Below are 26,318 nucleotides of genomic sequence, written 5' to 3' on the forward strand. Positions count from 1 at the left end.
GCCCTTGTCGCACCCAGCCCCATCAGTGCCAACCCCTGCACTTGCTAAGGAGGTCAGCTCCCACAGTCCAGGTCTGTCCCCTTGCCAGGGTCCAGGTATGTGAAACAGAAAGCTTCATTTGAGCAAAACCAGGGACTTAAAGATACCCGTGCAGTCTCTCTCAGAGAGTTGCCTCTAAGACCAGGCAGCCAGAGACATGCCCCAATTCTCTGCGTCTGTCCTTGCCTGGGACTGGCTGGTGTGCAGCACTGCTTTGTCGTGGTTTCTGAGCCTGCTGCTTGGAGCTGGTGTTTTCCTCACATGTTTTACCAGCCCACCTGCATTATCCCAGCCATATGCTTTTATTCCTCCTTGTTTGACATGTATCATTCACTTGAAGAACTTTCTTTATGGGATACAGAGGACTCAGCTTTCCAGCATGAAATGCAAAAGCAGGGCAGTTCCGCATATCTTGGTCTGAGGGATTTAAATACTTATTTCTTCCTCAGCCCCACTTGGATGTTGCTGTCATTCATTTAGCAATTAGTAGCTTTGGAAGCAATTGGATCTCACAGGCTATCTTCTCAGCCCTTGACAGTTGCTTAACGTCAGCGCATATCCCTTTGCAGGTCTCCATCCTTGGCCATGCTGGTACAGTGCACACAATATAACATGCACCCAGTCTCCATGGGACAGGTGCTTGATAGCTGGGGTGTGCCAACAGCAGCTGGGGTTAGGGACAGAGCCTGCTAGGGATGGTGCAACTTCTGCAGTCCCATAGGAAAGTGCCAGGGAATACTCACAGACCTGAACAAGGAACAGTGGGCAAAAACCCACTTGTGTAGCACTTCTACCAGTTACGTTAACCCTTAGGACAGACGAAATGGCCCTGGTTACAAAGGACAGAAGATGGGAATGAAGTGCGGAGCCAATGGGAGCATTTCTGGGCCACTTCTGTGGGTCCTGCTGCCTCCTGGGGACCAGGCGAGGCAGGGCAGCCCCTCTCAGCCCTGTGCAGACCAGGAGCAGCCCATACATGTCCCGGCCCTTATTTTCTGCCAAGGACAACAGCCATTAACCGAGTCTTAATTAAAAAACAACCGTGAAGCAAAAAGCACGGTTAATTGCCTTTTGAATGCAGACCAAAGGTCGTTTGTCCGCCTAATTACATTGTGAAAATGAGAAGAATTTAAACAGGAGTTATAAGTTATTGCACAGGCAAAGAGACAGGAGTGAATGCCTACAGAAATCTGAATGCATGCCTGAGCACAAAGACATGGACAACAGCCATAACAGTGAGATGACAAGGATAGCATTTAAGACTGATAATATGGATCCAATCAGCTGCTCTTCAAGTGCTTCCTAGGCATTCCTTGTGCATCCTGGTGAATTTCCAGTTTGCTCTGCAGTACTCCAGAGAAGCCCTAGGGATCAAAATAATGTTTTTTCTTTGGCAATGTATTGCTAAGCAGTGGAACAACTCACTCACAGAGTCCAACAGAGTCCAGAGTGCAGGCCCCACTTAGGGAAAATGGCACTTCCTCTGTCTCCTCTTTCTCTCTGAACCACAGCTTGTATGTTCTGCAGGACTTAGGGAACATACAAGGTCTCCTGAGAACAGAGCATCCTGACAGATGGGTGCTGTGGGAGATCTGAGATAAGCCAAGATTAGTTTCTTGATGCAAACCTGAGTCCTGCAGCTCACTTCACCCAAATCCCAGGGTTATTCAGTGGCTCAAGCAAGGTGAGCCCATCTCTGAGACAGGTCATCAGCCTGGAGCACATCTGGGTAAAAGGAAAAAAAAAAAACTATTCCTAGTGGGGAAGAAAGGATGTGAGGAAACAAGAAGATGAAAATAAGTGATATGAAAAACATCCGGGTTTGTATTGGAAGTGCGAGTCCTGCACTCCTAAGGGACTGCATGAAGACAAAGGTCAGGAAAGGTGGAAAAAGTCAGATTTCTGCACCAGAAGACAATTAACCTGCAGAGATCCATGTGCCGGGATGGCCTTCCATCAAGTACAACATGTCAGGCCATGAAGACTTGGGCATGCCACATGATAAAATGTGCACTGTCACTGCGGCATAGCGCAAGACCTGACCAGACCACGCTGAGGAGAACAAGAATCCCTCATCTATTGTCCCAAGGTCCTGGACTCTGAACAGCCAGCTCAAGAGAGCAGTGAGATGGTAGAGAGACTTGGGAAGGAGGTGGTATTTCCCGATGGCTGAAGCACAGGATTCTGTTAGCACAGGCAGCTGTGAGCCTTTGCATATGCCATTTTTGCTCAGTCACCTCTTCTGCAGTGCCCACGAATGTGGCTCCCATAGCCAGTGAGGGGCAGGCAAAGCACACAGGAGGAGCTCGATGCAGTAAAGGCTCTCATTGCTGAGTGATTATTTGCTGGGCTGCTGGGAATCTGCCCTGTGGGCTAAATGCATTTGCCCACCTCCAAACCAGCCCCTGATGCACAATCCACCAGCCATTACATTTAAGTCTGATAATTACCATTTTCCATAAAGGACCGGAGAGACCTCTCATTTTGAAATGCCAAGTGAATCAATTGTACATTTCTTTCTCTTATCAAATGGGACTGGGGAGGGAGAGATCATTAACATGAGGAAAAGAAAGAAAATGGAAATGACATGGCAATAAGCTTATGCCTAAGTGAGCTCCATGACAATAGCTGGAGGTTGTTCACATGATGGCTTAGGCATGCTTCATGAAGAGTGCTGAAAGTCTGCCAGGTCACTATCAAATTCAAAGATGCTGGGAGATATTAAAGACAAAAGCAAAATAAATAAATAAATAGATAGATAGATAGATAATTGTAAGCACAGCTTTGTGCTCCAATTGACCAAGAAAGAAGGAGCACTGGTGTGGTGCTCCATTGAATGTGCAACCTGAAGCCACCAACATGGCACGGACAAACTATGGCAATGATCACAGCACAGCCTTGGCCTCCTACGGCCGTGGAGGAGGAATGGCAGGGCATGTGCCTTGTGCTGCACGCATGTTATGCATGTATGTTACTGCGGAGCAGATCTTGCTCCTGGCCAAATCCAGCAGGCCCCTGCAAAGTTGTCTGCATTGTGAGGATTAAACTCAAGCAACAGTCTGTTGTAGTGCTGGAGACTGAGCTGCCTAGACACCAGCCTCCTGGGACCGTGATGCTGCTCTTGGTGGCTTGCATGGAGACATGTAAGACATGTGCAAGATAGTGCATATCATACTCAACACCTCGCAAAGAACCCAGACAAATGGCTGTAATGCTGCCAAAGTGCACCTTGCTCTAGTGCAGTCTTTTTCTTTACAGTAATGATCTTACCTTTCACAGACAAATCCCTGCAGTTTGTAAAATATTGTAATTGCATGAAAATATCCTATCTTCAAAAACAGGGATAGGAACATCACTAGTCTGTCACTTTCTGTGGTAAAAGCAGCATCACAAGATCAGGGATAATCACATCACTTGAGCTTGAAAGTCCCCAGTTTGCAACACAGCAGCAAACGCGGGCAGTAAGCACCAGCAGATGCTCTTCAAAGGCTGTTGTGCCCATCAGCAGCTGGGGAGGTGTCCATATGTCCTGCTGAAGCATGTGCTGCTGGAGTAACACACAGTGGGGCCACAGTGCCCAACCATTGCTACCAACAAAGGGTCCAGCCATCAGCCTGTTCTGCCAGCAGGTGTGTTTGGCTCCTGTAGGTGAGCCCACAAAGTCTTTACTTCAGTAAATCCTGGCCACTTCAACAGCCCTGTCAGCCACTCCAAGAAGTTATAAACCCTTTGTGCATACTACACACATCACCGCTGGCCCACTGTGCCATGGTGATTGCCTGTGTCACTGTCTTTTGTGAAAGATACTGGAGGGTAGAAGGGTGCACATGAGAAACAATAAATATGCTTGTACTGAAGAGCTTTTTCTACAGAAAAAAAGTAATATTCTCTGTTAAAAAAAAAAAAAAAAAAAAAAAGAAGAAGAGGAAATGAGGATGACAGCAACCATCCAGCCAGGCTGTGGCCATTACTTGGAACCCCCCTAATACTCTGGGTACAGCTCAACACCTTGCTTGGTGGTTTACCATCAGCTGCAGTACTCTGATACAGGGGATGGCTGATGGAAAGGCATTGTCCCTCTTGCTATTTTGCTGTGGCATCTCTACCAAGATGCTCCTCAACAAAAACTAACAGTGAGGAAGTGCTTCTCAATTCTGCAAGATCATCTGTGCATGAAGCTTACCTTGGCTCCTCCAGTGCTGACACTGCCAGGCCAAGTGAGACCTCAGATTTCAGTGCTGGCTTCCCACACAAACAGAAGTCTTATTCTAGAGAAATCACCTCAATGCAGAAGAGGAACAATTGGAAATAGAGAAGCTGCCAAGCAGTGCAAGGCTGCCTCAGCAAATCTGAGCATGTGGGAGACCTGCAGCAGCCCCAGACAGTGAGGAGTCTCCAGGGACCCTGGCGTTGCACTTGGGAACATGCAGCCCACATAGCCTCTCACTGCCACCATGACAGTGGCAGCGGTTGGGGCTGCCCTGCTGGAGCTTACAAAGGACTGATCCATCCCTGTCCCCTGGCTGGCACTAGGTAGGCACAGGTCGGGGGGCACGGTGGTGTGATGCCACCAAGTACTGGCAGGCCTGGGACACGAGGGGGGCTTTGCTCTGCAGGGGTGTGTGAGGTGAGGGGGGACATGGGCTGAAGAAAAGAGCAGAGCTGTAGGGTAGGGGCAGCTCTCTTGCCTCCCCACCAGCTGTGTGGCAGAGGGTGCAGGGTTCCCAGAGATGGGATAATGGCTGGTGGAGGCCAGAGGGGAGTGTTGGTGTAGTGGCTGAAGAACATAGGCACAGACACTCAGCTGAGTCCTCGCACCCACTTCGAGAAAGGAAGCAGGTCTCAGGGACCAGGCGGCGTTCAGAGGTGTCACAGCCCCTGCTGAGCTGTTTGCAGGGCTCTCCGCTGCTTTAGTAGGGAGATGCTCTCTGAGATTTGAGTTTACCTCAGAAAGGAACAGTGCTACTTCTCATATTTCTTGCAGATGTTCTTCTGTCTTAGCAAGCCATCACTGACTTACATAATAGACCTCATGGATCTTTCCAATAGACAAAGGCATTTGAGCATGCAGGAGGGGAGATGTGTTTTGTAACATAGCATATGACTAGAGGAGAGGAGAGGAGAGGAGAGGAGAGGAGAGGAGAGGAGAGGAGAGGAGAGGAGAGGAGAGGAGAGGAGAGGAGAGGAGAGGAGAGGAGAGGAGAGGAGAGGAGAGGAGAGGAGAGGAGAGGAGAGGAGAGGAGAGGAGAGGAGAGGCTGTGGGATCTCAGGGAAAAAATTATCTGATCTACCTGGTTTATTAACCAACCAATATAAAATGTTTCCCATGCTTTGTCTGATCCTGGTACAGAGAGCCTGGAAGAAGATCTGGGGATGGTAGAGCAGGAAGATTTAATGGATATAGGTTTGGTTATACTGATTATAGAATAGTTGTAGGATTCCAGCATTTAGGTTTGGGTTTTGGTTTCATGTGTGCAGACCCTAGTCCAGACAAACTGGTAGGGATTCCCATAAACCTTGGCATCAGGCTAGATCAGGATTCTTACAAGGAAGTGCTGAGCAGTGCTGGATGCTTTGGAAACTTTACCTGCCATCCTTCTGTACCTGGTTGTGCATTTGTACCGAGGGGTTGCAAAAAGGCCTGCCCAACTCGTTTGCTTCGTCTCCATCCATGCTGACAGTCCAGTGCTGAGACTAAGACTGGCACAGCATACTATACTCCTGCTGAGCTGAGACCTTGTACTTGTGAATTTCAAGCATGAGCTGACAATTAAATAAGACATTGCATTGCACTGCTGCACAGGTAATCCTCCTCCCTGGCCAAATTTACTCTGCTCTCAGCACAAAGATAAAGGCAAATGTAGAGCAGAAAACAAGGACTTCTCAGGTAATGGGTGTATAATGATAGGGTGTTACTGGAGTGTGGACCTCTTAGAGGTCAGTGTCCCTTCCTCTGCACTGGGAAAGGAATATACAGGAATATCCAGGCCACCCTTTGAGGCTGCTTGTTCAACCTGTTCTTCGGACCCTTGCAGTTAGTGGCTTCCACAAGGCTCTCTGGCGGACTGAGATGTAAAAGCTATTTTGAACTTGCAGTAATGTCCAAGGGCTATAAGCTGGGATCTGCAGGCTAGGGTTGGGATGCTCGTCGGCGCATTCTTCTGCAGTGCCTGTAATTTTGTAAACTACAGAGGGAATGGGCTGCCAGGCTGAGGCAGTTTGCCCTTGCCTTTGGGATCACCTCATTTCAGGACTACATAAATAGGACTTGCAGCCAGAATAATGCATGTAGCTGGTGGATTACTTATGCAAAGTCAGCTATGGTATCACAGCTGAGGTGACGATTAATTGCTGTGTATCTTCCAAATGCTCTGCTGTTTCTACACGCAGTGAACTAGCTTCATCATGTTTTTAAGGTGAGCAGGAGCATTTGCCGAGCAAGTAATCCTGCTGTAACAACCACTTGAACTCACTGGAAAATGTTATAGCCCTTGCAGCAAGTCACACAGACTGCTATCCTGCTTACCGCCGTTTGCCCTTTCTGCTTTCTTCCCTGTGCTTCTCCACTTGTGGCATACCTTTCCCATCCAGTGTCAGAGGCAGCACACACTGAAGCCTTCACAATGTGCTGCACTGTGGCTTATGTTTGCATACACTTCTTAGCATCATAGATTTGGCCTTTGTCTTTGTTATTTGTGTCTCAAATTCTTTCCCTACAAAGTACATTAGTTGCTATGGAAACAATTATTTTGTTGGTATGAGTAATCTTCATGATAGCAACAAAAGCAGCAAAAAGTCAGTTTGTATGCTGCACCTTCTACTTAATTCCATTAGTTGCTAATTAGATCTTCCCTTGAAAGTGATCAAAAACCCTGCCACCAATAATCCGTAGGGAAAAATAAATATTTTTTGCTGTCTGCTTTGATCACTTTTGCTAACTTTGCATTAGAAGCATTAGCAGGTAGAAGCTGAAGCATTAACCACCATCCTGTCCCTCGGTGTAGGATGACCACAGGATATAGGCTGTACGTAGGAAGCCCCCAGCAAATCATAGCATCAGCACCTGAACCACTGAGCAAGGCAGAAGAGCCTAAGTCCCAACTTGTGCTGCAATAAATCTTCCATGTATAGATGTAATATTTCAGCATGTCCCATCCTAGTGGGCATCCAGTCTCCCAGTGGCTTATTACAGTCTAGGGATTTCCTTGGGTTTATTCTTCCTGGTTGGGTCACCGGAGTTGGGATTTCCCCACTGTGAGAATTGTTCCCAAACAAGCTCCTGAGCCCTTCCAGAAGAGCACAGCAGTTTTAGGCAAGTCAAAGGAGACCCAGGCCCAAAGCTACTCAGCACATCTCACAACTTCTGAGTGACTGAGCTTTAAATCTCATGGATGCCCACACAGAGAAGCTCGACAAGAAGAAATCCTAAACCTGTTCTTTGCAGCAGTAAAAGCACTTACACATGTGCGTGGAAGCACAAGAACCAGGGCACCATGCTGGGAGCTCACTGGTGCATGCTTCACCACCCACTGCTGGCACTGAGAACACTGTGTCCACCTCTGCTGCAAGAAAACAGACAGGCCTGGTCTTTGCTGACATCCAAGTGAGAACCTGGGGTCTTGCAGGGGTATTTGTTCTGCCCCCATCTCAGTGTCACTTGCACAGACCCATCTGGGTCACACAAATAAGAGTCAGCAGTCAGTGTCTAAGGTGAGATCAGGAGCTCATACTTGCTTAACCCCATTTCCCTTCATGCCACAAGGAGCTCGAGCGCCAGCTAACCTTAGTCTCCAAGCACATCTCCTCTCTTTTCCACCACCCTGTTTTATTAATTATGCTTATTGGCTTTGTGCCATTCCCAATGAGCCAGGATGCTCTTTTCAGCCTCCAGATCTTCAGAGAAAAAGTAAACCTCAGTCACAGGGATATGTGCCACCAAAGACCCCTAAACCATGTGACAGGCAGGAATGCATCACGGTGAGGGACAGTTATTTATTTTCCTGGTTTGTGGAAAAAGCACATTCTGCAAATCGCTCTTTTGTACACTTAGCATTTGTGTCTGTGCTCAGACCTACTCCTTGCTGGAGCTTCATCCCAGTAGTGTTTTGGGATGCCACAATTCCCCCAGTCCTCTGAGAAGCTCTGCATGGCAGTGGTTCTCATGAGTGAACCCTCCAATTTCTTCTTTACTCAGGACAGGCAAAGATGTAAGAAAGATGCTCGAAAAGTCACAAGCCATGTATCATGAACAGGAGAATTCCTAGACTGTCACCTTTTGTGCCCATAACCCTCCCTTGCTTTCTTTTGACTCAGGAGAAACGTGTTCCCCTGATATGTGCTGCCAGCTCACCAGAGTTTGAGGTCATCTGAGGCCAGCATCAGCCAGATGGCAGCTAGAGGAACTATGGGCTCCTCTCACAGGTCCTATCTCCTTGGTACAGAGGATGTGACTGCTGGAAGACTCCCACCTTGATGTTTGTTTTGGTCACCTGGGGAGCTCAGTGCTTTTCACTCACTGTCAGCTGAGGCCATCGGAGATGTTCTTGTGGAATCTAAGGAAAGTTAATTGCTTTAGAGATAAGGCTTCTTATCTCTAATATAATATAAGGTTGCTTCTCCAAGCACATCACAAGAGAAAGTATTGGGACAGAAAGAGAAAAAAAAAAAAAAAACAAAAAAAAAACCATCAGCTACTTAAATAAAGGGCTGATTCAGCAATGAACAATTATTTGGATAGAAGAACTGCATCCAAAACCCTCTGTTATAAAGTGCCTGATCCCAGTCAGGGAAAGCCTTTTGCTGCCTAAGGGATTTGGAGAGTCTTTATATTATCCCAGAAGGAAACCTCCTGTTTGCCAGCTGACCATCAGATTTTCCTACTTAGTTTCCTACTCAGCAAACATCTTTTTCCACTGCATTTGTACAGCACTGTGAACTGCAAAGTCCTACTCCATGCCTGGTTTTCCAGAACGCTGCTAGCATGCAGGGAACCTGGAGGAAGTGCAGACACATCTGCAGATTTGACTTCCTTTGCCCTAATGCCTGTCTCAAAACGGTCCACCACTGCAGTGTGGGCTGCTGTGCAGAAGAAGCCTGTGTTATCTGCCTGGATTGCTAGATTACTAGGAGCAGCACAGATTTGGGTTGCTGCTGGCCCAGTTCCCTCATGCCTTGCATGAAGATTGAGGGGAAATGGATAAATGCTTGCAAATGGAGCAGTGTCAGACCAATCTATTTCCCATCCCCTTTGACCACTTCCACCATTATTACAAGGTGCTGATGTCTCCAGATTGATAAATAAGAGCAGAGAAGCTGCAAGGGAATGTCACTGCTAATAGCATGCAAGACAAGATGATTGCTTTTTCATGCTGATGACTGAGGCATTTTGCTTGTGAAAGTGTCACTCTTTTGGCTGATCTTTACCCTTCTGTACCTCTCAGGGATGTATTTTCTCAGATTAGGCACAAGATATGCAGAGTCTGGGGCCGTTTCTGACCTGCCTTCACAATTCTCCTGGTCATGAGAGATGAGACTGAAAAACAACCACTTCACTCCAGGTCCTATTCTGCCTAAATCTCTCTTTTTTTTTTTTCTTCTTTCTTTTTGTTTTTCCCCCCACAGTATCCGCAATTAGCTCAATGAGTTTTCAGCTCTAATGCCACTACTTCTCACCATACTGTGCGCAGTCTCTTCTTCTTACAGCACTGCATCTGCCTGTATAATCACCCATACAACTGTTTTGTAAAGAGACTACAAGCAAAGGTCTCACCAAGGCATGGGCTAGGACAAATTTAAATGCATCCTGGGAGGCTGAATTTGTTGTAAGAGATTAAAGGCTCCCAAAGATTCCTCTGGCCAAGTTGCACCTAGATCTCTTTTCATAGAGCCATAGAATCACAGGGTTGGAAAGGGCCTACAAGATCATTGAGTCCAATCAGCCACCCATCAGCACCGCTGCCACAGGCACTGAACCACATCTTGCAGCTCCTCATCCAGGCGCCTCTGAACACTGCCAGGGATGGCGACTCCTCCAGCTCCCTGGGCAGCCATTCCATGCCTGACCACTCTCTGAGACAAAAACTTTTCCTTATGTCCAACCTAAACTTCCTCGGGTACAACTTGCGGCCATTGCAGGCTTCATTCCCAATAACTGCAACACACATGTGGAACACTGGTCATTTAAGAAGCTTCCAGAAATGGTTGGTGGTCCAGGTGTCAAATAGCTCTAGTATTTGCTCCTGGTAATTGGGCCTTTCATGGGGCTGTCATCATGGTAATCAATGCAACATCCTGACTGAGAGGACTGAGGGATGTCTTGCCTGAGGGCTCAGCCCAGCTTATGACAGCTCTTTGTTGGAGGAGGACTGGATGCAGGATGCAGTGGGGAAATCCCTGCATATCACCTACACGGCTACAGATACAACTTGTAGCAAGATCACTACAGCAGCTCTTGCTAGAACCTTTCAAGGTCCTCTATGATATCTCACAAAGATCTCAGATTTACAGTTTCAGGTGAAACTCAGAGATCTGCTGCTGCCTGAGAAGCTTGGGTAAACTCTGTGCATGGCTACAGGCATCAGCAAGACACCAGGAGTGCAGACAGCCCCATTGTCCTCATACTATGTGGCCAATGCTACAGGCATGGTCAATAATGCATTTTTAATTTTTCTGAAAAAATGGACATACTTCAGGTTTTACTGAAAAACTCACTGTTAAAGGATTTACTGTATTGAACGACTTCTGAGTGATATTTTACCTAGGTTTATATTCAGTGAAAACTAAACCATGCTTATAAACAAGCTTGTCAGCAAGTCATGAGAAAAGGGTAAAATTAAGCCAGAAATGAAAATTATTTCTTCTTTAATAGAAAATAAAAATAAAAATCTGGAGTGGCTTCAAGATAGAAGTAAACAAAGAAGACATCTATTCAATAAAGTCTGTGGAGAGGCAAATTAGTATTTATACAAATGTTACCCTTTCTTAAAAAAATCAGAAATGTTACCATCCACAGGCACGCTGATCTCTGACTGTGCCATCTAAAAGGTACCAATGTGTTCTTATTTCAGTAGAAACTTCAAGGCTGGGCTTTGGAAGCATACACAAAAGACTGCTCAATCCTGCAAGAATTTATTTGCACCAGATGTTTTCATGCTTAGTTATGTATGGCATTAAATATTTCTCTCACATACATAGTATAACCCAGAGATGTATGCTGGAATCAACAGATAAATTCTCAAGTCTGATCATGTGAAAATGTGGGAAACAAAAATAAACCCAAGACATCTTAATCCAAAGCCCAAAGTGCCTTCATGGAAGTAGTTTGCACTGCTGAGAATATATCTCTGCTTATGTCCAAAATCAATGAGTAAATTATTTGATGTTTATTCTTGCAACGTATGTGAAAGTCTTATTCATTACATGTTTGGCTCTCAGGGTTAGTGGATAAGAACTGGCTGCTGGTCTCCAGGCTCAACAGAAAGGCTGAGAGCCTACCAGAGTGAGTGAATTACTCTCCTGCTCTCTAAACAGAAAATGCCCAAAATTCATTGCTGAGCCCAGCTCAGGCCCAGAATATCAGAATGCCTCTGATGGCCCACCAACCCTCACCCACCACCATCTCATCTTCTGCCTGCTCTTCTCCAACATCTCTTCTCACCAGATCTTGTGAGAACGGGGCTCCTCCGTGTTTCTCCAGGCCTGTGACAGCAGAGCCCCACTCTCCCACTTGGCCTCATGCAGGTGCTCCAGCTGAAATCCCTGCCAGCACCCTAAGCTGGCCTCCACCAGGCCAGCAAAGTTTGCCCCAGCTGGAAGCGATGGTCTGCCACCAGCACCATGCCAGAATCATCAGCAGCTCAGGCATTTTGCAGTCAGGCCTTAACCCTCCACTTCCTTCCAGAAACACTTTTTATTCATATTCCCCCCTTCTGCAAACCCTGCTCCTTGTGTAAGGCTTGGCAGGAGCTCTGACAGGTTACTTCTCTAAGGGAGACCATCCCTTTGAATTTCTAGCCCAGAACGTTTTAGGTTTTGTTGTTGGGAGTGGGATTTTTGATGCTACATAAATTTCAGCCAGCACCAGAGAGGTCAAGTAGCATGGGCAGCATAAAGAAGGATTCAGAACAGAGATTCACAGAAGTTACAGAGGCTTTAAAAAAAAAGAGCTATTATTAAATCTCCTAAATGCAAAGAGCATTTTCTACGATGTTAATTTAATGAGTCAACACTGCTTTCACAGTGCTACCAAGTCCATCCCCCTGCTGTAGCTGCTAGAATCCAGAGAACTCTGTTTCAATTCAGACTAAAAAGTGCAGAATTGCAGGGGCAAAAGAAGAATAGCTGGACAAGGCAATAAAAGGCCTCCAGAATGGCATGCAAAGGGACCAAGTAACTCACCACTCACAAACAAGACTTGTGGTTTTGGTGCCCCCCCACCTGGAAAACCACCACAGAGGCCAGAGTAGTCCCAGCTCTCCTGCACAAGAACACTCCCTGCCGGGGGCCAGCAGCCTTATCTGTGCTGCGCACATGGAGCTGGGTGAGCACCTCGTGCCTGGCCACAAGACTTTCCACAGGGCTGGCAGGGGACACAGAGCAGCATGAACATGGGTGTGGGACATTGGTAACAGCACAGGAGCTGCTTGCAGGGACAGGTAGAGCTGGATGCAGGCAGGCCCTTGCCATGCTATGATGGCCAGGCAGTAACAATCAGCCTATGCATTGCTACTGCCTTGCAACAGAGCTGGCAGGCAGCACTGGCAGTGTCAGGGGAATGGGGCAGGCAGGCCCAGGGGAGCACTTGCCCCACTGGGCTCCTTGCACTGGCATCACCGAACAGCCTCGTGGTTACAAATTTCAGCCAGGACTGACGTGAACTGAGAGCAGATGGACAGGACTGGAAAGCAGATGGAAAGAAGGAAATTTGGACATAATTTAAAGGCCCTTAAGTGTCTTGTCAGGAAAACACACATTATGGGCAGCTGTCTGAAAGGCAGACAAGCCCATGGCCAAGTGTGAGTGCAAAGCTGGAACAAAAGGGATGCAAAAGGAGGGCAAAACACAGCTATCGTTCACAGGCAAGTCATGACCCACTCAAATCATTGGTGGCACACACAGCCTCCAACTTGCTGGCATGTACTGGTGTGGACAGAGATGGATGTTTTGCCATCTTTTGAATCTTTTGAAGCAAATAATGCCAGGCCTGGTACTGGCCAGATCTGTGCTGGGGATACATGTATATGTGTGGCCAGGACACGGAAGGACAACTTGATTTTCTGCCATGTGGGTAAGCTGGGAAAACTCTGTCCCTAAAACAGCCTGCCTTGGACTCATACCACTGGTGGAGAGTGTTTCCTGGTGGTTTCCTTCACCTAGTGCTCCCAGGCAGAAATCCTTGTGCTGGTAGACAGCTAGCTAGTATCTCGTATGCATACTGCTTGCAGCAAAGCAGCAAAATCACCTCGCAGTGCTGTGCCTAGAGGAGATTGCTGGTGCTGGGCCACAGTGCCTCAAGATCTGCGATGGCTTGGCCTCACTCTTCATCTCCTCCACCAGGCACCCTTTTTGTGCAATCCTCATACTGCCCCACAGCTGCTCGGAGCATAGGGGCTGGCTCCTGCACTGTGCCTCTGCTGACAAAGGGTCCAACCTTCCACAACTCCACGGCTCTCAGCCCTAAGGCTGCCATGGCTTGTGAAGCCATGCTATTGAAATGAGATTGGGAGCTGCTCACCACACACAGCAGGTGGGAAAATGGGGGAAATGAGAGCCAGTTTGCTGTCGGTATACTGGTTTCTGCACCCCTCTGCTGGGCAGTCAGTACCATTGCTAAACAACGCAGCAGTGAATCACAGTGGAGGGCAGTAATGAGGGTTGGCAAGAAAAAAGATACCAAAATGCTACTGAAATGAAAATAACTTCATCAAAATTTCAAAATGAGAAAGATGTTGATAATGTCTACTGACAGACAGACTGGAGTCAGTGATAACCTCCCAGGGCCCTATTCTGCATGGAGGCAACAGGCTCAAATATATTTTCATCAGGAGAATCACTTATAGACAAAATATATTTTGTCTATATATATTTTCATCAGGAGAATCACTTACAGACAATCGAGCAGGGAATCCTTGTCTGTTCTTCCAGTGATATAAGATGCTAGACAGAAAGCATTTGAAAGTATTCACTTTTACCTCACTGAGCATTCACCTTTTATATTCTCACAAGGTAGCAGAGGTTGGGGACCCAGTCTAAGAGACATCCCAAATCAGAGAATTTTTTGTCCTAAGCACAGACAGCACCACGTGTTTTCTGTGACACTTTATGAAAACAGCAATGTGGCAGCTGTATCTACAGTTCTCACACAGATAGGTCAATCAATCTTACAAACACATACAGGACAAAATGAAACAACTGACCATTAGATACACTTCCCAAACCGAATAATAATAATAATAATAATAATAATAATAATCATCATCATCATCATCATCATCATCATCATCAAAAGGTCTCATCATGTAATGAGTACTTTGTCTGTGCACAGAATAGATGACATTACTGTGACATTTCTTAGGGACAGGCAGGATACCCACATGGAGAGTGTATTTTTGCTGTAATCTATGACCATATAGGAGATGTAAACAGTACACATTGCATAGCAGTGCTACTGGGGAGGAGAACAAACACATCTACTGCCCAAGGATATCTATCTCTGCTCATGCGTGTAAGTCCAAGCTGTATAAGGATACCTCCAGACCTATATTGGGTGCCTCTGTTTAGAAAATGGATACATAGGGAGATGAAACCCTTTTGCAGAAGAGAAAATAAGAGACTGCAAGCTACAAAAGCCAATTGGCTGCCGCCCTTAACTGGGCACTGATGATGCCCAGGGAGTGCCCGCAAAACACGTAAGGACAGCCAAATACACAATAGAAAAAAGCGTTAAAAAGTCACGTGCTACCCACTAACACACAGAAACATTTACTGTCAATTCAGTATATTTGCATGCATCATAGAAACACAGAATCATAGCATGGCCTGAGCTGGAAAGGACCTTAAATATCATAGAGTTCCACTCTCCTGCCATGGGCTGGCTGCCCCCCATCAGATCAGGCTGCCCGAAGCCCCATCCAGCCTGGCTTTGGGCACCTCCAGGGATGGGACAGCCTGTGCCAGGTGCTCACCGCCCTCTGAGTGGATGTGAGTGTATGTGTCAAGAGGTTCAGTTTTGGTCCAAAGCCCAGGCAGACACTCACAGGTCAGTGACTAGTCTGACCCAGCATGATAGCTCTGAAGGATCTGCTAAGCCACAGCGGATGGATGAGTTGCTTGAACAACAGCCCCTGGGAGCCATGAACATCTCTTGCACCTCTGCTCACTTCAAAACATTTTTTAGTTTGTACCATGACTGGATGATGACTTTTGCAACTCTTTTGCAACTCTTAACATTTTAACAGTGAATCCATTTTAACTGTGAATCTACTTTAACTACAAATCCATTTTAACTGTGAATATAAACTTACCCTTCGACACCAGTGGCTATGACATTCACCTAAAGAAGCGAGGCAAAATGCGAGCAAAAGAAAAAATCCATTCCTGGCAGCCTCGTGAGGAGCACCCTGAGCTCAGAACCGGGTTCTGTCAGAGATGTGAGAGGGAACTGTTGATCTGAAAGGAAAGTGTAACGGCAACACTATGCTGCTGGCAAGACTGGAGAAAGATCATCAATTTCACGCTGAGAACTCCTTTGACAATAGATTATAAGAAATAATCACTAGGCAAATATTAGTACTCAACAAAACAGACAAATTACATATGTTTTTTATTGGGCTAACAAAAAAAGACCACTAAAAAGTTACCAGAGCTCTGCTTTGTATCTCACAGATTATGATTAATTACAGACTTCAAGTCTTTGTAACAAGAGAGCCTTTCACCTTTAGCAATAAAAAGGATGAATTGTAATTTCTTCTTATGACGCTTCTCCCACCTTCCACTGTGGAAGCTGTGTGGAAAGACTAATACTTATCTTCATTTCTCTGTTCCCTCTTTGTCTTAAGTGCCCAAGTAAATGCATCAGAGGTTTGAACTAGAGAGTTGCAACTTACAGTTCTGTGGAGCCAGTTCATTTGGTGAGCCAGGCCAGTCAATTAACATATTTAAGCCATTTATTCTGGGCTCCCAGGCGTCAGAAACACACATCCCTTTGAAGAAAGATGCGTACTTATGTCAGGAATAAGAAAGGAATAAGTCGGGGCATAAAAATAGGACAATACAGAGATAGTGATGGGAAATGGCCCAGGACCACTGATCCAGAAGAAGAAGACAATTGGATCTCATCTGTGTCTCCTGTGAGTAACACCTATTAGCAGGCCCGGCCTGTGTAAGAGGTGAGGTCCATCTGTGGTCACTACATACCTGTTCTGCAGCCTCTTCTTGCCTCTCAGGTTTACCAACAGACCGTAAGTGAAGGCTAAGAATATGCCTCTAATCACAGCCGAGACTGGTCATACGGGTCTGACATCTGCCTAGGCAGATTTCTTGCTGTTCTCCCACTAGGTATCGCCTTGACCTTAGCTCGGCCATCAAGCCCCCTGAAGTGGGAGAATATCAGAGGAAAAAGAAGCATTGTGAAAAACAGGGAAGTGATTATGCGGGACAACCAATGGAAAAACAGGGTAGGGGTGTGGGAATCAAGGATTTCAAAATGGCTTGAAAGTGCACCAGAGGCAGACATTGGACACAGCACCCAGTGAGAAGGCACCATGAAGTCCCTTCGACTCTCAAGTATAGGAACAAAATAACAGAACAGTCATGCTTCGAGATTCAAGCATGACTCCAAGCATGGCTCCTAGCACGACTCCAAGCACTGGGGATCACTTTCCATTCTTTACAGCAGTCGTCTGACAAGAGCTTTGAAATATCGTCCCAAAGCATATAATGGGAGCCCTATGAGGCTTCAAAGGTGCATCACCCCATGCCGGAATATCAGTATTGCATATGAAATATGGAACTTCATACAGTTCCATCCTCTGATATTTGCACTTGGTGCACAGGTGTGAAAATTCACTGGAGAAATGGGCACTGTTGCATTGAAGATAACTGTACAATTTCCTCTGCCAATGAATGGGCTTTGCATGTGTTCTAGTCCAGAATCGGAAAGGTCCAGGCAGCACTGCTCCCCTCATCAGCAAGACATGCTGCTAGGAATGACCCAGACCAAACAGAGATGGAATGGGGCAACTCTCTGTCTTTTGCCATCCTAGACATTCCTTTAACCCAGTACATGCATTTTAGTGCTATTTTGACCCTTTCTAGACCTTTCTCTCTTTTATACTTTGTTGTTTACTCATTTGACTATTTTTTTTCTAACTTGATGTGGCTCTTAGGAGATGGGTTTGTCCAATGGATTTTTTACAGAAAGACCAATTTTCATCTGTTTGCTGTGGTTTGCAAAACTTGGCACCACTTTGCTTGGGGTAGGTAGGCCCCAGTCACAGTTCTTTGCAAGCAAAACACAACCAAGAAAGTGCTGGGACTGCTTGTGCTTTTATGCTCCATACAGCCCACAGCCAAGCCATGTTTCTTTCAATTTTTGCAGCATTGTCTGGACATATTCTCCAAACAGAAAGCGGTGAAATAAACAGCAGCTGAAGTCTTGGTGTTCAGAGGGTGCACAAACAACACTTCTGTCATGAAGAATTCTTTTTTCCTGCTGGAGAGGGGAAAGAAACTCCTTATGCAGAGAGGCAGAGACGCTGCACTTGTGTGACAGGGGCAGGATTTCCATGGGCTGTGTGAAAATACAGAGCAAGCCTTTCCTGAAAAAGCAGTTAATTTAAGGCTCTGATGATGAAGAGTTTCCACTTGCAGGGAAGCCCTTAAGAAGTGGTTTAGCTTTCCTCTTATCCTTGAACATAAGCAGAGGTTTACACACTGTCAGAAAGCCAGCACAGGCATTTTAACAAGAATTACGTAATTGGGTTGCTTCCTCCAGATGTTAGCATCCAGCTCTCCTTTGCTGTGGGCACTAACACAATTTCACATGAATAATCACAACCAATGTTTTTCTAATTTGGACCCCTGGATCTTTATCCTCTTAAAGAGCACGAGTGAAAAATAACAGTAACGGGACGGACAACGGCAGGCGACGGGAGCTCAGCAGCGATGGGAGCAGCACCAGAGCTGTGCAGCCGCGGGGCCGAGCCGCGCCGCACGCCCGCACCAGCAGCACAGGCAGGGCGGCGCAGGTGGCGCAGCCACACTATCGGGAGACGCTGCTGCGCACGGGCGGAACGCCGCTCTCACTCAAAGTCTGCCACCGCCCCGTGCATGCGCACAGGCGGTCCCTGCGCCGCGAGCTCCAACACGCTCGGAGGGACGCGCACGCGCGCAGACACACCGCCCTACGCACCTCTCTTCCACCGGCCCGCTCGGGCAGCGCGGTGACGTCACGGCCTCGGCCCCGCCCCTTACCCGCGTTCGCCGTAACGTCCGCTGCGGCCCCGCCCCCCCGCTATAAAAGCGACCGCGGGCGGCGGGCGCCATTGTGCTGCGGAGCAGGCCGCGGTGTCGCGGTTTGTGGGCTTGGGATCGCGCGCTTCCAGCTCTCTGCTCGCCTCTTTCTATCCCTCTCTTTCTCTTTTTATTCTCTCCCTCCCCTCTCCCCCTCCCTCCCCCTCCGGCCGCGGATATGCCGCGCGTGTACATCGGCCGCCTGAGCTACCACGTCCGGGAGAAGGACATTCAGCGTTTCTTCAGCGGCTATGGCCGCCTGCTCGAGGTCGACCTCAAAAACGGGTGAGCGCCGTCCGCGGGCCGGGAGCGGCCTGCGAGCGCCCGAGCGCGGCCTTCCTTCCCCCCCCCCCGCCTCGCGGAGCCGCCCCTCCCCCACACTGGCGGCCCGTCCCGCGCCTCCCGCCGCTGCCGCGTGGCGCCCGCCTCAAAATGGCGACGGCGCGGGGGGAGCGGGGGCGCTGCGGCGGGGCGGCCCTCATCGTCCCGGGCTCGGGAGCCGCCGGCGGGCGGGGCCGGGGCTGACGGAACCGTTCCTTTTCACGCAGTTACGGCTTCGTGGAGTTCGAGGACTCCCGCGACGCCGACGATGCCGTTTACGAGCTGAACGGCAAGGATCTGTGCGGGGAGCGCGTGATCGTGGAGCACGCCCGCGGCCCCCGCCGCGACAGGGACGGGTACAGCTACAGCAGCCGCAGTGAGTACGGTCCGTTCTGCGGGGGGCTGCCGGGGCGAGGGCCGGGCGGGGCCGCGCTGGGGGTCGGTGTGTGTGCGGGGTACCTGGGCGCCGCTGGGAGCGCTGCCGGCGGTTTGTCGCGGCGCCGCGCTGCGCTCGGGTACCCCGGAGAAATAAGAGAGGATATAAACGGAGCAGTTTTGGCTGCAAAATTGGGGCCTTCTTCTAGGAATAGTTTCTTGTAGCTTAGTAATAATGTGCTCTGCTAGCCTGTGGGCTTCCCCGCTCGTAGGAGCGCTTAGATAAGAGTGGTGTTCCATCGCTAATGTTAATGAGTAAATATCGCTGCCTAATTGGGGTAGAAGCAGTCAGTGGTGATGGGTGGGGGAGGATTTCCAGCAGCAGTTTGGTGTATTCGTGGGGCGTGCTGTAAACTTTTCTATGCTCAGCTCACTCGTGTAGCTTCTTGAAGAGCTGAGCTGTGTGCATTACCTGCCCGGTACTGTAACTGAAGTACTGCGGTTTGCTGTTTGGTAATCTCTGAAATGGTGGTGTTTGGGGGGGGTGGGAATCTGTCTTTAAAAGAATCAAATGTATGTTGTTTAAAATTGTTGCATGTTCAATTTCAAACTTTTTAACAAGTCCTTGATGTTTCAATTTAAAAGTGACCAGTGGGGCTGAGGCTGTGTCCACTGAGGCTAAGATGACTGCCTTTCCTGATTGGCCATGGCTTTTCCATACATTGTGTGACCCTTGCCCTATGACCCTTTGGCTGACCTTACCGGAAGCCATGACGACAGCAGCCTTTTGCCATTAGACGCAGGGTGATGGTGAGGATTCCAAGGGTTAGACAAAACTGGTTAAACTGAACTAGGTGACTGTTACCTTGCGTGTTTTGTGGCCAAACCACCACCAAAAACCTCATACTGTGATGTAAGTACTTAGTGTAACTAGTAAACGTTTTTGTAAAATGTAGAAATGCATGTAATCAGTTAAGTTTTATATTTTACAATGTTCTGTAAAATAAAACTTAGCAAGGTGAATCTAATAAGGAGCAGTCACTCTCTAACAGATCTTAGGAAGACAAACTTACAGGATTTCAGTCTGTTTGATTTGCCATTAGTATATATTATGGCAAAATTGCAAGTTTATTGGAGGTGTAGAGAAATAAAGTCCTACTCCAGTAAATATAACTGTTTAACTAACTTTTTCAGAACGTTTTAATTTTCTTTATGCTAGGAGGCAATCTAACTTTATTTCTTTGTACAATAAAGGTGGGGGTGGTGGCGGATATAGCAGTCGGAGACAGTCTGGAAGAGATAAATATGGACCACCTGTTCGTACAGAGCACAGACTGATTGTTGAAAACCTTTCCAGTCGCTGTAGTTGGCAGGATTTGAAAGTATGTATTAGTGTTCTATGGTAGAATGTGTTGTGATCTATAGTGGGCAGTAGCTTTCTTTCTGTGTGGATGTTATTTTTTGTGGAAATAATTGAGAGGCATTTGCACATGAGGGTTGGCACACACTTAAAGCTTTTTCATCTGCTCAGACTTGTGTCTTAAGCTAATGTAATTGCTGCATGCAAGCATATGAAATGGTTGCATAATTTTCCATCTTCTTTTAAAAGGATTTTATGAGGCAGGCTGGTGAGGTGACCTATGCAGATGCTCACAAAGAACGTACAAATGAAGGAGTAATAGAGTTCCGGTCATACTCAGACATGAAACGTGCCCTGGACAAACTGGATGGCACAGAGATAAATGGAAGGAAGATCAGGCTGGTTGAAGACAAGCCACGGTCAAGCCATAGGCGGTCTTACTCTTGCAGCAGGTCAAGGTAACTTGTGGGATATGTCAGTCTCTGCATCAAGACAAGTTAAATTAAACTAAGAATATACATGTATGTGTGTGCGTGTCTGCAACCTGACCTGAAGTTTACCTTCAGTTGGTGTTTTAGGAAGGGGTGATTGCTGAGAACATTGAGTTGTTCTATATAACGCAGCAAAGTAGGGTGTGAGTTTTTACATGATAAGATTAATTGACAGTACACTGTGAGTTGAGGTGGATTAGTGGTATATCTTGATGTGGTTGCTTTGCTGAGAAGTTCTTTAACAGCTTCTCTATGATTAATAGCAGGGCAGGGCACACCAAACAAACATAAGGATCTGCTTGTTTGAATGTGTCTAGGTCACGGTCTAGAAGGCGATCTAGAAGCAGAAGTCGTAGAAGTAGGAGCAGCCGCAGCAGGTCCCGTAGTGTCTCTAAAAGTCGTTCCAGGTAAGGGATCCATTGGGATCCATTGCTTTCAGCTAATACAAGAACTGCTGCTTATTAATTGGTAGCAACTTAAAGCAGCTAATGTGTATTTCAGTTCATGCAGAATAAACTGTCTGTCTTTTTGGAAGATCTAAATCCAGGTCACGAAGCAAAGACCGTTCACGTTCCAGATCTAAAAGCCGGAAGTCCAGATCAAAGAGCAAATCAAAACCCAAGTCTGACAGGGGGTCACGCTCTCACAGCAGATCTAAGGAGAAGTCGGAGAAGTCTCGATCCAGGTCCAGGTCTCGATCTCCCAAAGAAAATGGTAAAGGAGATACTAAGTCTAAATCCAGGTCAAGGAGTAGGTCTCGTTCCAATTCTCCGCAGCAGCAGCCATCTGCCAAGGCTCGTTCAGAGTCACCACCTAAAAGAGCTGCATCGAGGTCCCGTTCCAGATCTCGTTCAAAGTCTCGCTCACGATCAAGATCTAGTTCAAGAGATTAAGACTAGAACTCTCCTCTTACCCTGCACACTATTATGGAACATTTTTCCTACTTGTCAGGCCGTTAGTGTTATGTTAGTTCTTCAGAAGTCGGTTTTTTCTCTTGCAGGAGTGAATGGCCTATGAACTAAGTAATGAGGCGTAAAGCTTTAATTTGTATCCTGAATTTGAAAACGAGATCAGATGGTGTGGTACAAAGCGGAAAAAGCCCCCCCCCCCTTTTTTTTTTTTTTTTTAGACATTCAGCTAAAGCTTTGATTTTTATAGCATTTCTGCTTAACTACTCTAAAGTACAGAGTGGTTTTTATATTAAAAATTGAATATAACATGCTTAAATCTGGGCTTTTTTCTTTTTTTTTTTTCCCCATGGTTTTAGAACTATGAGTATCATTGACTCAGCAGGTTTACAGGTTGCTACCGAAGGCAAGATAGTCTTGCTGGACAGATTAGAATTGTCTGGTTTATCTTCATTTGTGGAAGCAGGCTGCAAAGCTATAAGCAAGAAAATAAACTAGAAAGGCTAGACCAGCAATAAACTCAAGTTGGGGCATTTGTTTTGCATCTTAACTTGCCAAAAGAACATTCCTCCCCAATACTGTGACTGTATTAAAGGTAACAAAGGTACTCTTAACCTGTGTCATGCAGTATTGCTACAGATCATAGTTTTGAAACTTAAAAGAATGAAAGCTTTTTGACTTTTTTTTTTTTGCTTGACTATCAAGTGGCAGTTCTCAGACACTAATGTGTCTTGGATGTAGCTGAAGTCCACTAGTATGTTGTATGATTTGTCAGCCTTGAAATATCTATTGGATATGAAAACTAGCTAAAATAAAAGTCTTTGCTCCCTTTAGACTCATTTATGTTAACATTCTGCTTCAGAACTAAGATCGTATTGTGTTTGAACCTGAACTTTACTGGAAGTGTAATCTCTTCAAGCTAGAGTTCTAGTCTTAATGCTTTGCTAAACCACAGTTGCCAATTCACTTAAATTGTGGAATAGAACTCATCCTAAAAACTCCCCTTTATAGCTAAATCGATTTTTTTGTAACATGCAACATTAGAACTGCCTTGTACTCTTTATACAATGTGTAGTTTGACTTGTATAAAATTAAATTGGTGACTCAAACTCTTGTGTTTATTGGCTTGCAATGGAATTTTTTTCTGCCTTATCCTGGGGACATCACTACTTCTTTACACTTCTCCTTGATTAACTACTTTTTTTTTTTTTTTTTTTTAAGCAGGAAAGTTGGGAGCTTTCAAAATCAAACTTGGTTTTGTGCCTGAGATGAGCTGGTCAGCAAACTACAGTTTTTCATTAAGAAATTCTTTAGTTGCTCATTGTCTTTTCCTCAGAACATCTCTGACTTAACAGGATTTTAGAAATCTGTTCAGGTAATTGGATCATGCACAGGAGTATCTGGTGCATATTCCAGTGCCACCAATGTGATGCTTACTTACCAGGAGTTGCTTTACCTGAAGATTCCTCATCACAGCTGGAAGGCCTGAGCTTTCTCCTTTTGCCTGCTGTGTACTAGGTGCTGTTCTAGGGATTGAAAGATGAGTGAAGTTGGCTGACGTTAAGCACATGCCCTAGTGAAACCTGAACTGAAACAATTTCATTTTGTTCTTTGTAGTGGCAAAAGATTTATTACTGTTGTCTGTGTTGTCTATCCCAAGCATGGAAGAGCTGCTCATAATACTTTCCCTTAATACTTTCCCTTCTTCAACTGTGGGTATTTACTGGGAACTTCAACAGAAGCTGGGTGGATCTAAGATACATGGCTGGAAATATTTTAATCCCTTAAAATTATACAAAAACATTCAATTTCCTTGTTTTCTGGGGGATGTGTATATATTTTTAGTCTTTCTCAAGATGTAGGTCAGATTTTCTGGAGAGCTACTATCCTTGAATTATACTCTGGGGCTTCTGTAAAATACATGTTCCTCAAAACCATGTTTGTGAGTTAAGAAAAAACTCAGTCTGTTGTATGTGATCAAGTACATTTGAGATCTTTTAGACTTTATAGTTTGGGTGAATAGTGTCTTAAACTTGAAGAGCATGGAAGCCTTGCATGCATGCAGTCTTTTGCAGCTACAACATGTAGCAGGAAGAATTAAAGGCAGAAGCATTTGGTGTTACTCAGATTTTAACCTGATGTTGGAACCATCTTTTCAGGGATGTGCATGTTTATTAGGCATGCTGACTTCTTTCTGCATTAGATACAATGCAACATAAACTTGTTCTTGGAAAAAAATGAATGATGAACAATACATGGTCATCAGATCTGTAGGACTGATACAAAATGTTCTGTCTTACAGCAAATTTTGAAGGGGAAATCAGTGCTGGTCTGTTAAAGCTTTGGGAATCGCAGTGAATGCACTGGAGTCTGTACCTGGGCTTTCCTTGTTTTCTTCTGTTTGTTTTTAAGTCCTCTCCCCTTAAATGTTGTTTTGGCACAAATTACAGAACCTCCAGGATTGGAAAAGACCCCAAAGATCATCCAGTCCAGCCATCCACCTGCCACCACATTGGCCTTTTGTGTGATGTTAAGTACCTGCCTTAAAGCCAGATAGTGGAAACACCTTATGTCTATGCTGTGTCTGGAACTGCTGATAAGCAGTAGGACAGTTTGTGCTTCATGTGGGTGCTCTTCAGCTTTGGAAGGGAATTGAAACCTTGTTGCAGAGAAGCTGCACTACAGTCAGTGGTCAGGACTAGTTGAGATTCCTGGATCTGCACAACAGGAAATAATTCACTGCTCAAGTAGGAGCTGTGGCAGTGTGTTTGCAATTTTTTCCTTAGAGGAATGCCAATGACTCTTACACTGCAGTGGGCTATCTGGTAATACACTATCGCTCAGGGCTTTGTGCTGACTTGATTGTATTTGCCTTAACTTAATCTGCCTTGCCTGCTAGTGTCAGTATGTCAGAAGAGGATTCCTTTTTTTCCCAGCTCAGGAAGGGCCTTCCTCTCATGTTCTAGTTCTGCTTTAATGGAGAAGAAAATAAAACAATGCACCAGGTCTGATGAAGAAAGTTGCAAAATGTGATTATTCCTGAACTGGGTAGATGATAAGCCTGAAGTTAAGGTAGTGATTGAGGTTGGAGCACATGTTGGGCATCTAACTGTTTAGTAGTTTGATACCCCAAAACCAGTGAATGGGGCAGATCTGTAGAGATGTTTCCTCAGCAGTGCCAAGGCCTGGGGGCAATTACATTGGCCTTTGCAACCACAGCACTTCATTTTCAGAAGCTGTTAGCACTACTACTGAAGTCCACACAAGTTGTCCTGCTTCTGCATGCCACCATGAAAATGTCTTGCTCCCAGCATACCTTAATAGGCAGCCATGTAGGCTTGTTTCATGGTAGGTGTTCAGAAATCACTTCTTAAATGCAGGAAATGAACTAAGAACAAGCTTGCTGTGCTTGTTACTTCATACCTGGTATGAATTATTTCTAATTCTTAAATCTAATTTGTTAGCACTGTAAGGAGAGCAGTGATTAATGTACTCTTCAGTCAAAGAGCGAATCTGGGGATGTGTTCAGATTGCAAATGGTAAATTGAGGAGTCTGCAAAAAAAAAAAAAAAACACCGGACAAAACCAATTGAGAATGTTCCATTACGCCCTTGAGAGAACATGGAAAACTTCGCAAGATACGTACTTAAAATTTTCCTGCAACAGAGTTAGCAGATCTTTGCTGTATTTCTTGTTTGCTTTTCAATGCTGAAAGGAATGCACTACTTTAAAAGGTGAAAAGAAAAACTCTTGTGTAGTGGCAGATATGAACAGTTCACAAACTTGACCATCTGTTCTTGGGATCATAAGAGCATTGTGATTGACCTATTTTTCCCACGCTTAGTTTTGTGTTTAGCTGGAAGGAATCAAGTAGCTAAACTCTCAAAGCTTCACACTTGTGCTGGATGTGAATGTTGGAGGGGAAGTTCATTTGCTTCTACATGATTTTGTGGGGTTTGAGCTCAACTCAATAAAAATCTGCAGTCGACTTCTCTGAAATGGCTCAAACCCTTTTAGTGGCATCTTTCAATAATGATCTGAGCTGGTTAGCTAAATACAAGTGTAGGGGCATCATAGCAATTGGTGTGATACATGCTGCTGTACAAGTAGTGGTAGTAAGTTGATGCATACAGCTAACACACATTTTAGAATTTTTTTTTTTCAATGGTTCATAGCTCTGAATAGGGTTTGGGGTAATTATGACTCCAGGGGTGCATCATTTTACAGGAAGCTGCTTCTGTGGGACAGTTATTTGGATTTAGGAATCTCCAATGTTTACAAAATGAGCGAAGATGTTCCATTTTAAAAAGCAAA

The 26,318-nt window shown here is 45.9% G+C and overlaps 1 protein-coding gene across 2 annotated transcripts; it reads left to right on the forward strand.

The window, feature by feature from the left end:
* The first annotated feature begins 18,568 nt into the window (after positions 1-18,568).
* On the forward strand, positions 18,569-22,837 carry SRSF6 (serine and arginine rich splicing factor 6). 2 transcript variants are annotated; one of them, XM_048962652.1, is made up of 6 exons: positions 18,569-18,834; positions 19,098-19,255; positions 20,500-20,627; positions 20,855-21,063; positions 21,414-21,503; positions 21,632-22,837. In XM_048962652.1, the coding sequence occupies exons 1-6, from the start codon at positions 18,728-18,730 to the stop codon at positions 21,987-21,989; spliced, it is 1,050 nt and encodes a 349-aa protein (XP_048818609.1). In that variant the 5' UTR covers positions 18,569-18,727; the 3' UTR covers positions 21,990-22,837. The 2 variants fall into 2 exon arrangements, with proteins under 2 accessions (XP_048818609.1, XP_048818610.1); XM_048962653.1 differs by having other exon boundaries at positions 19,098-19,246.
* Positions 22,838-26,318: the final 3,481 nt, after the last annotated feature.

This window comes from Lagopus muta, chromosome 16 (genome assembly GCF_023343835.1).
Source record: "Lagopus muta isolate bLagMut1 chromosome 16, bLagMut1 primary, whole genome shotgun sequence".
NCBI classification, from domain to species: Eukaryota; Metazoa; Chordata; class Aves; order Galliformes; family Phasianidae; genus Lagopus; species Lagopus muta.

Bases quoted from the DNA above. Each gene is read 5' to 3' on its own strand.
- SRSF6 (XM_048962652.1), top strand. From the start codon at position 18,728: ATGCCGCGCGTGTACATCGGCCGCCTGAGCTACCACGTCCGGGAGAAG. The intron at 18,835-19,097 runs GTGAGCGCCGTC...CTTTTCACGCAG, and splicing joins GAGGTCGACCTCAAAAACGG to TTACGGCTTCGTGGAGTTCG. The intron at 19,256-20,499 runs GTCCGTTCTGCG...TGTACAATAAAG, and splicing joins CAGCAGCCGCAGTGAGTACG to GTGGGGGTGGTGGCGGATAT.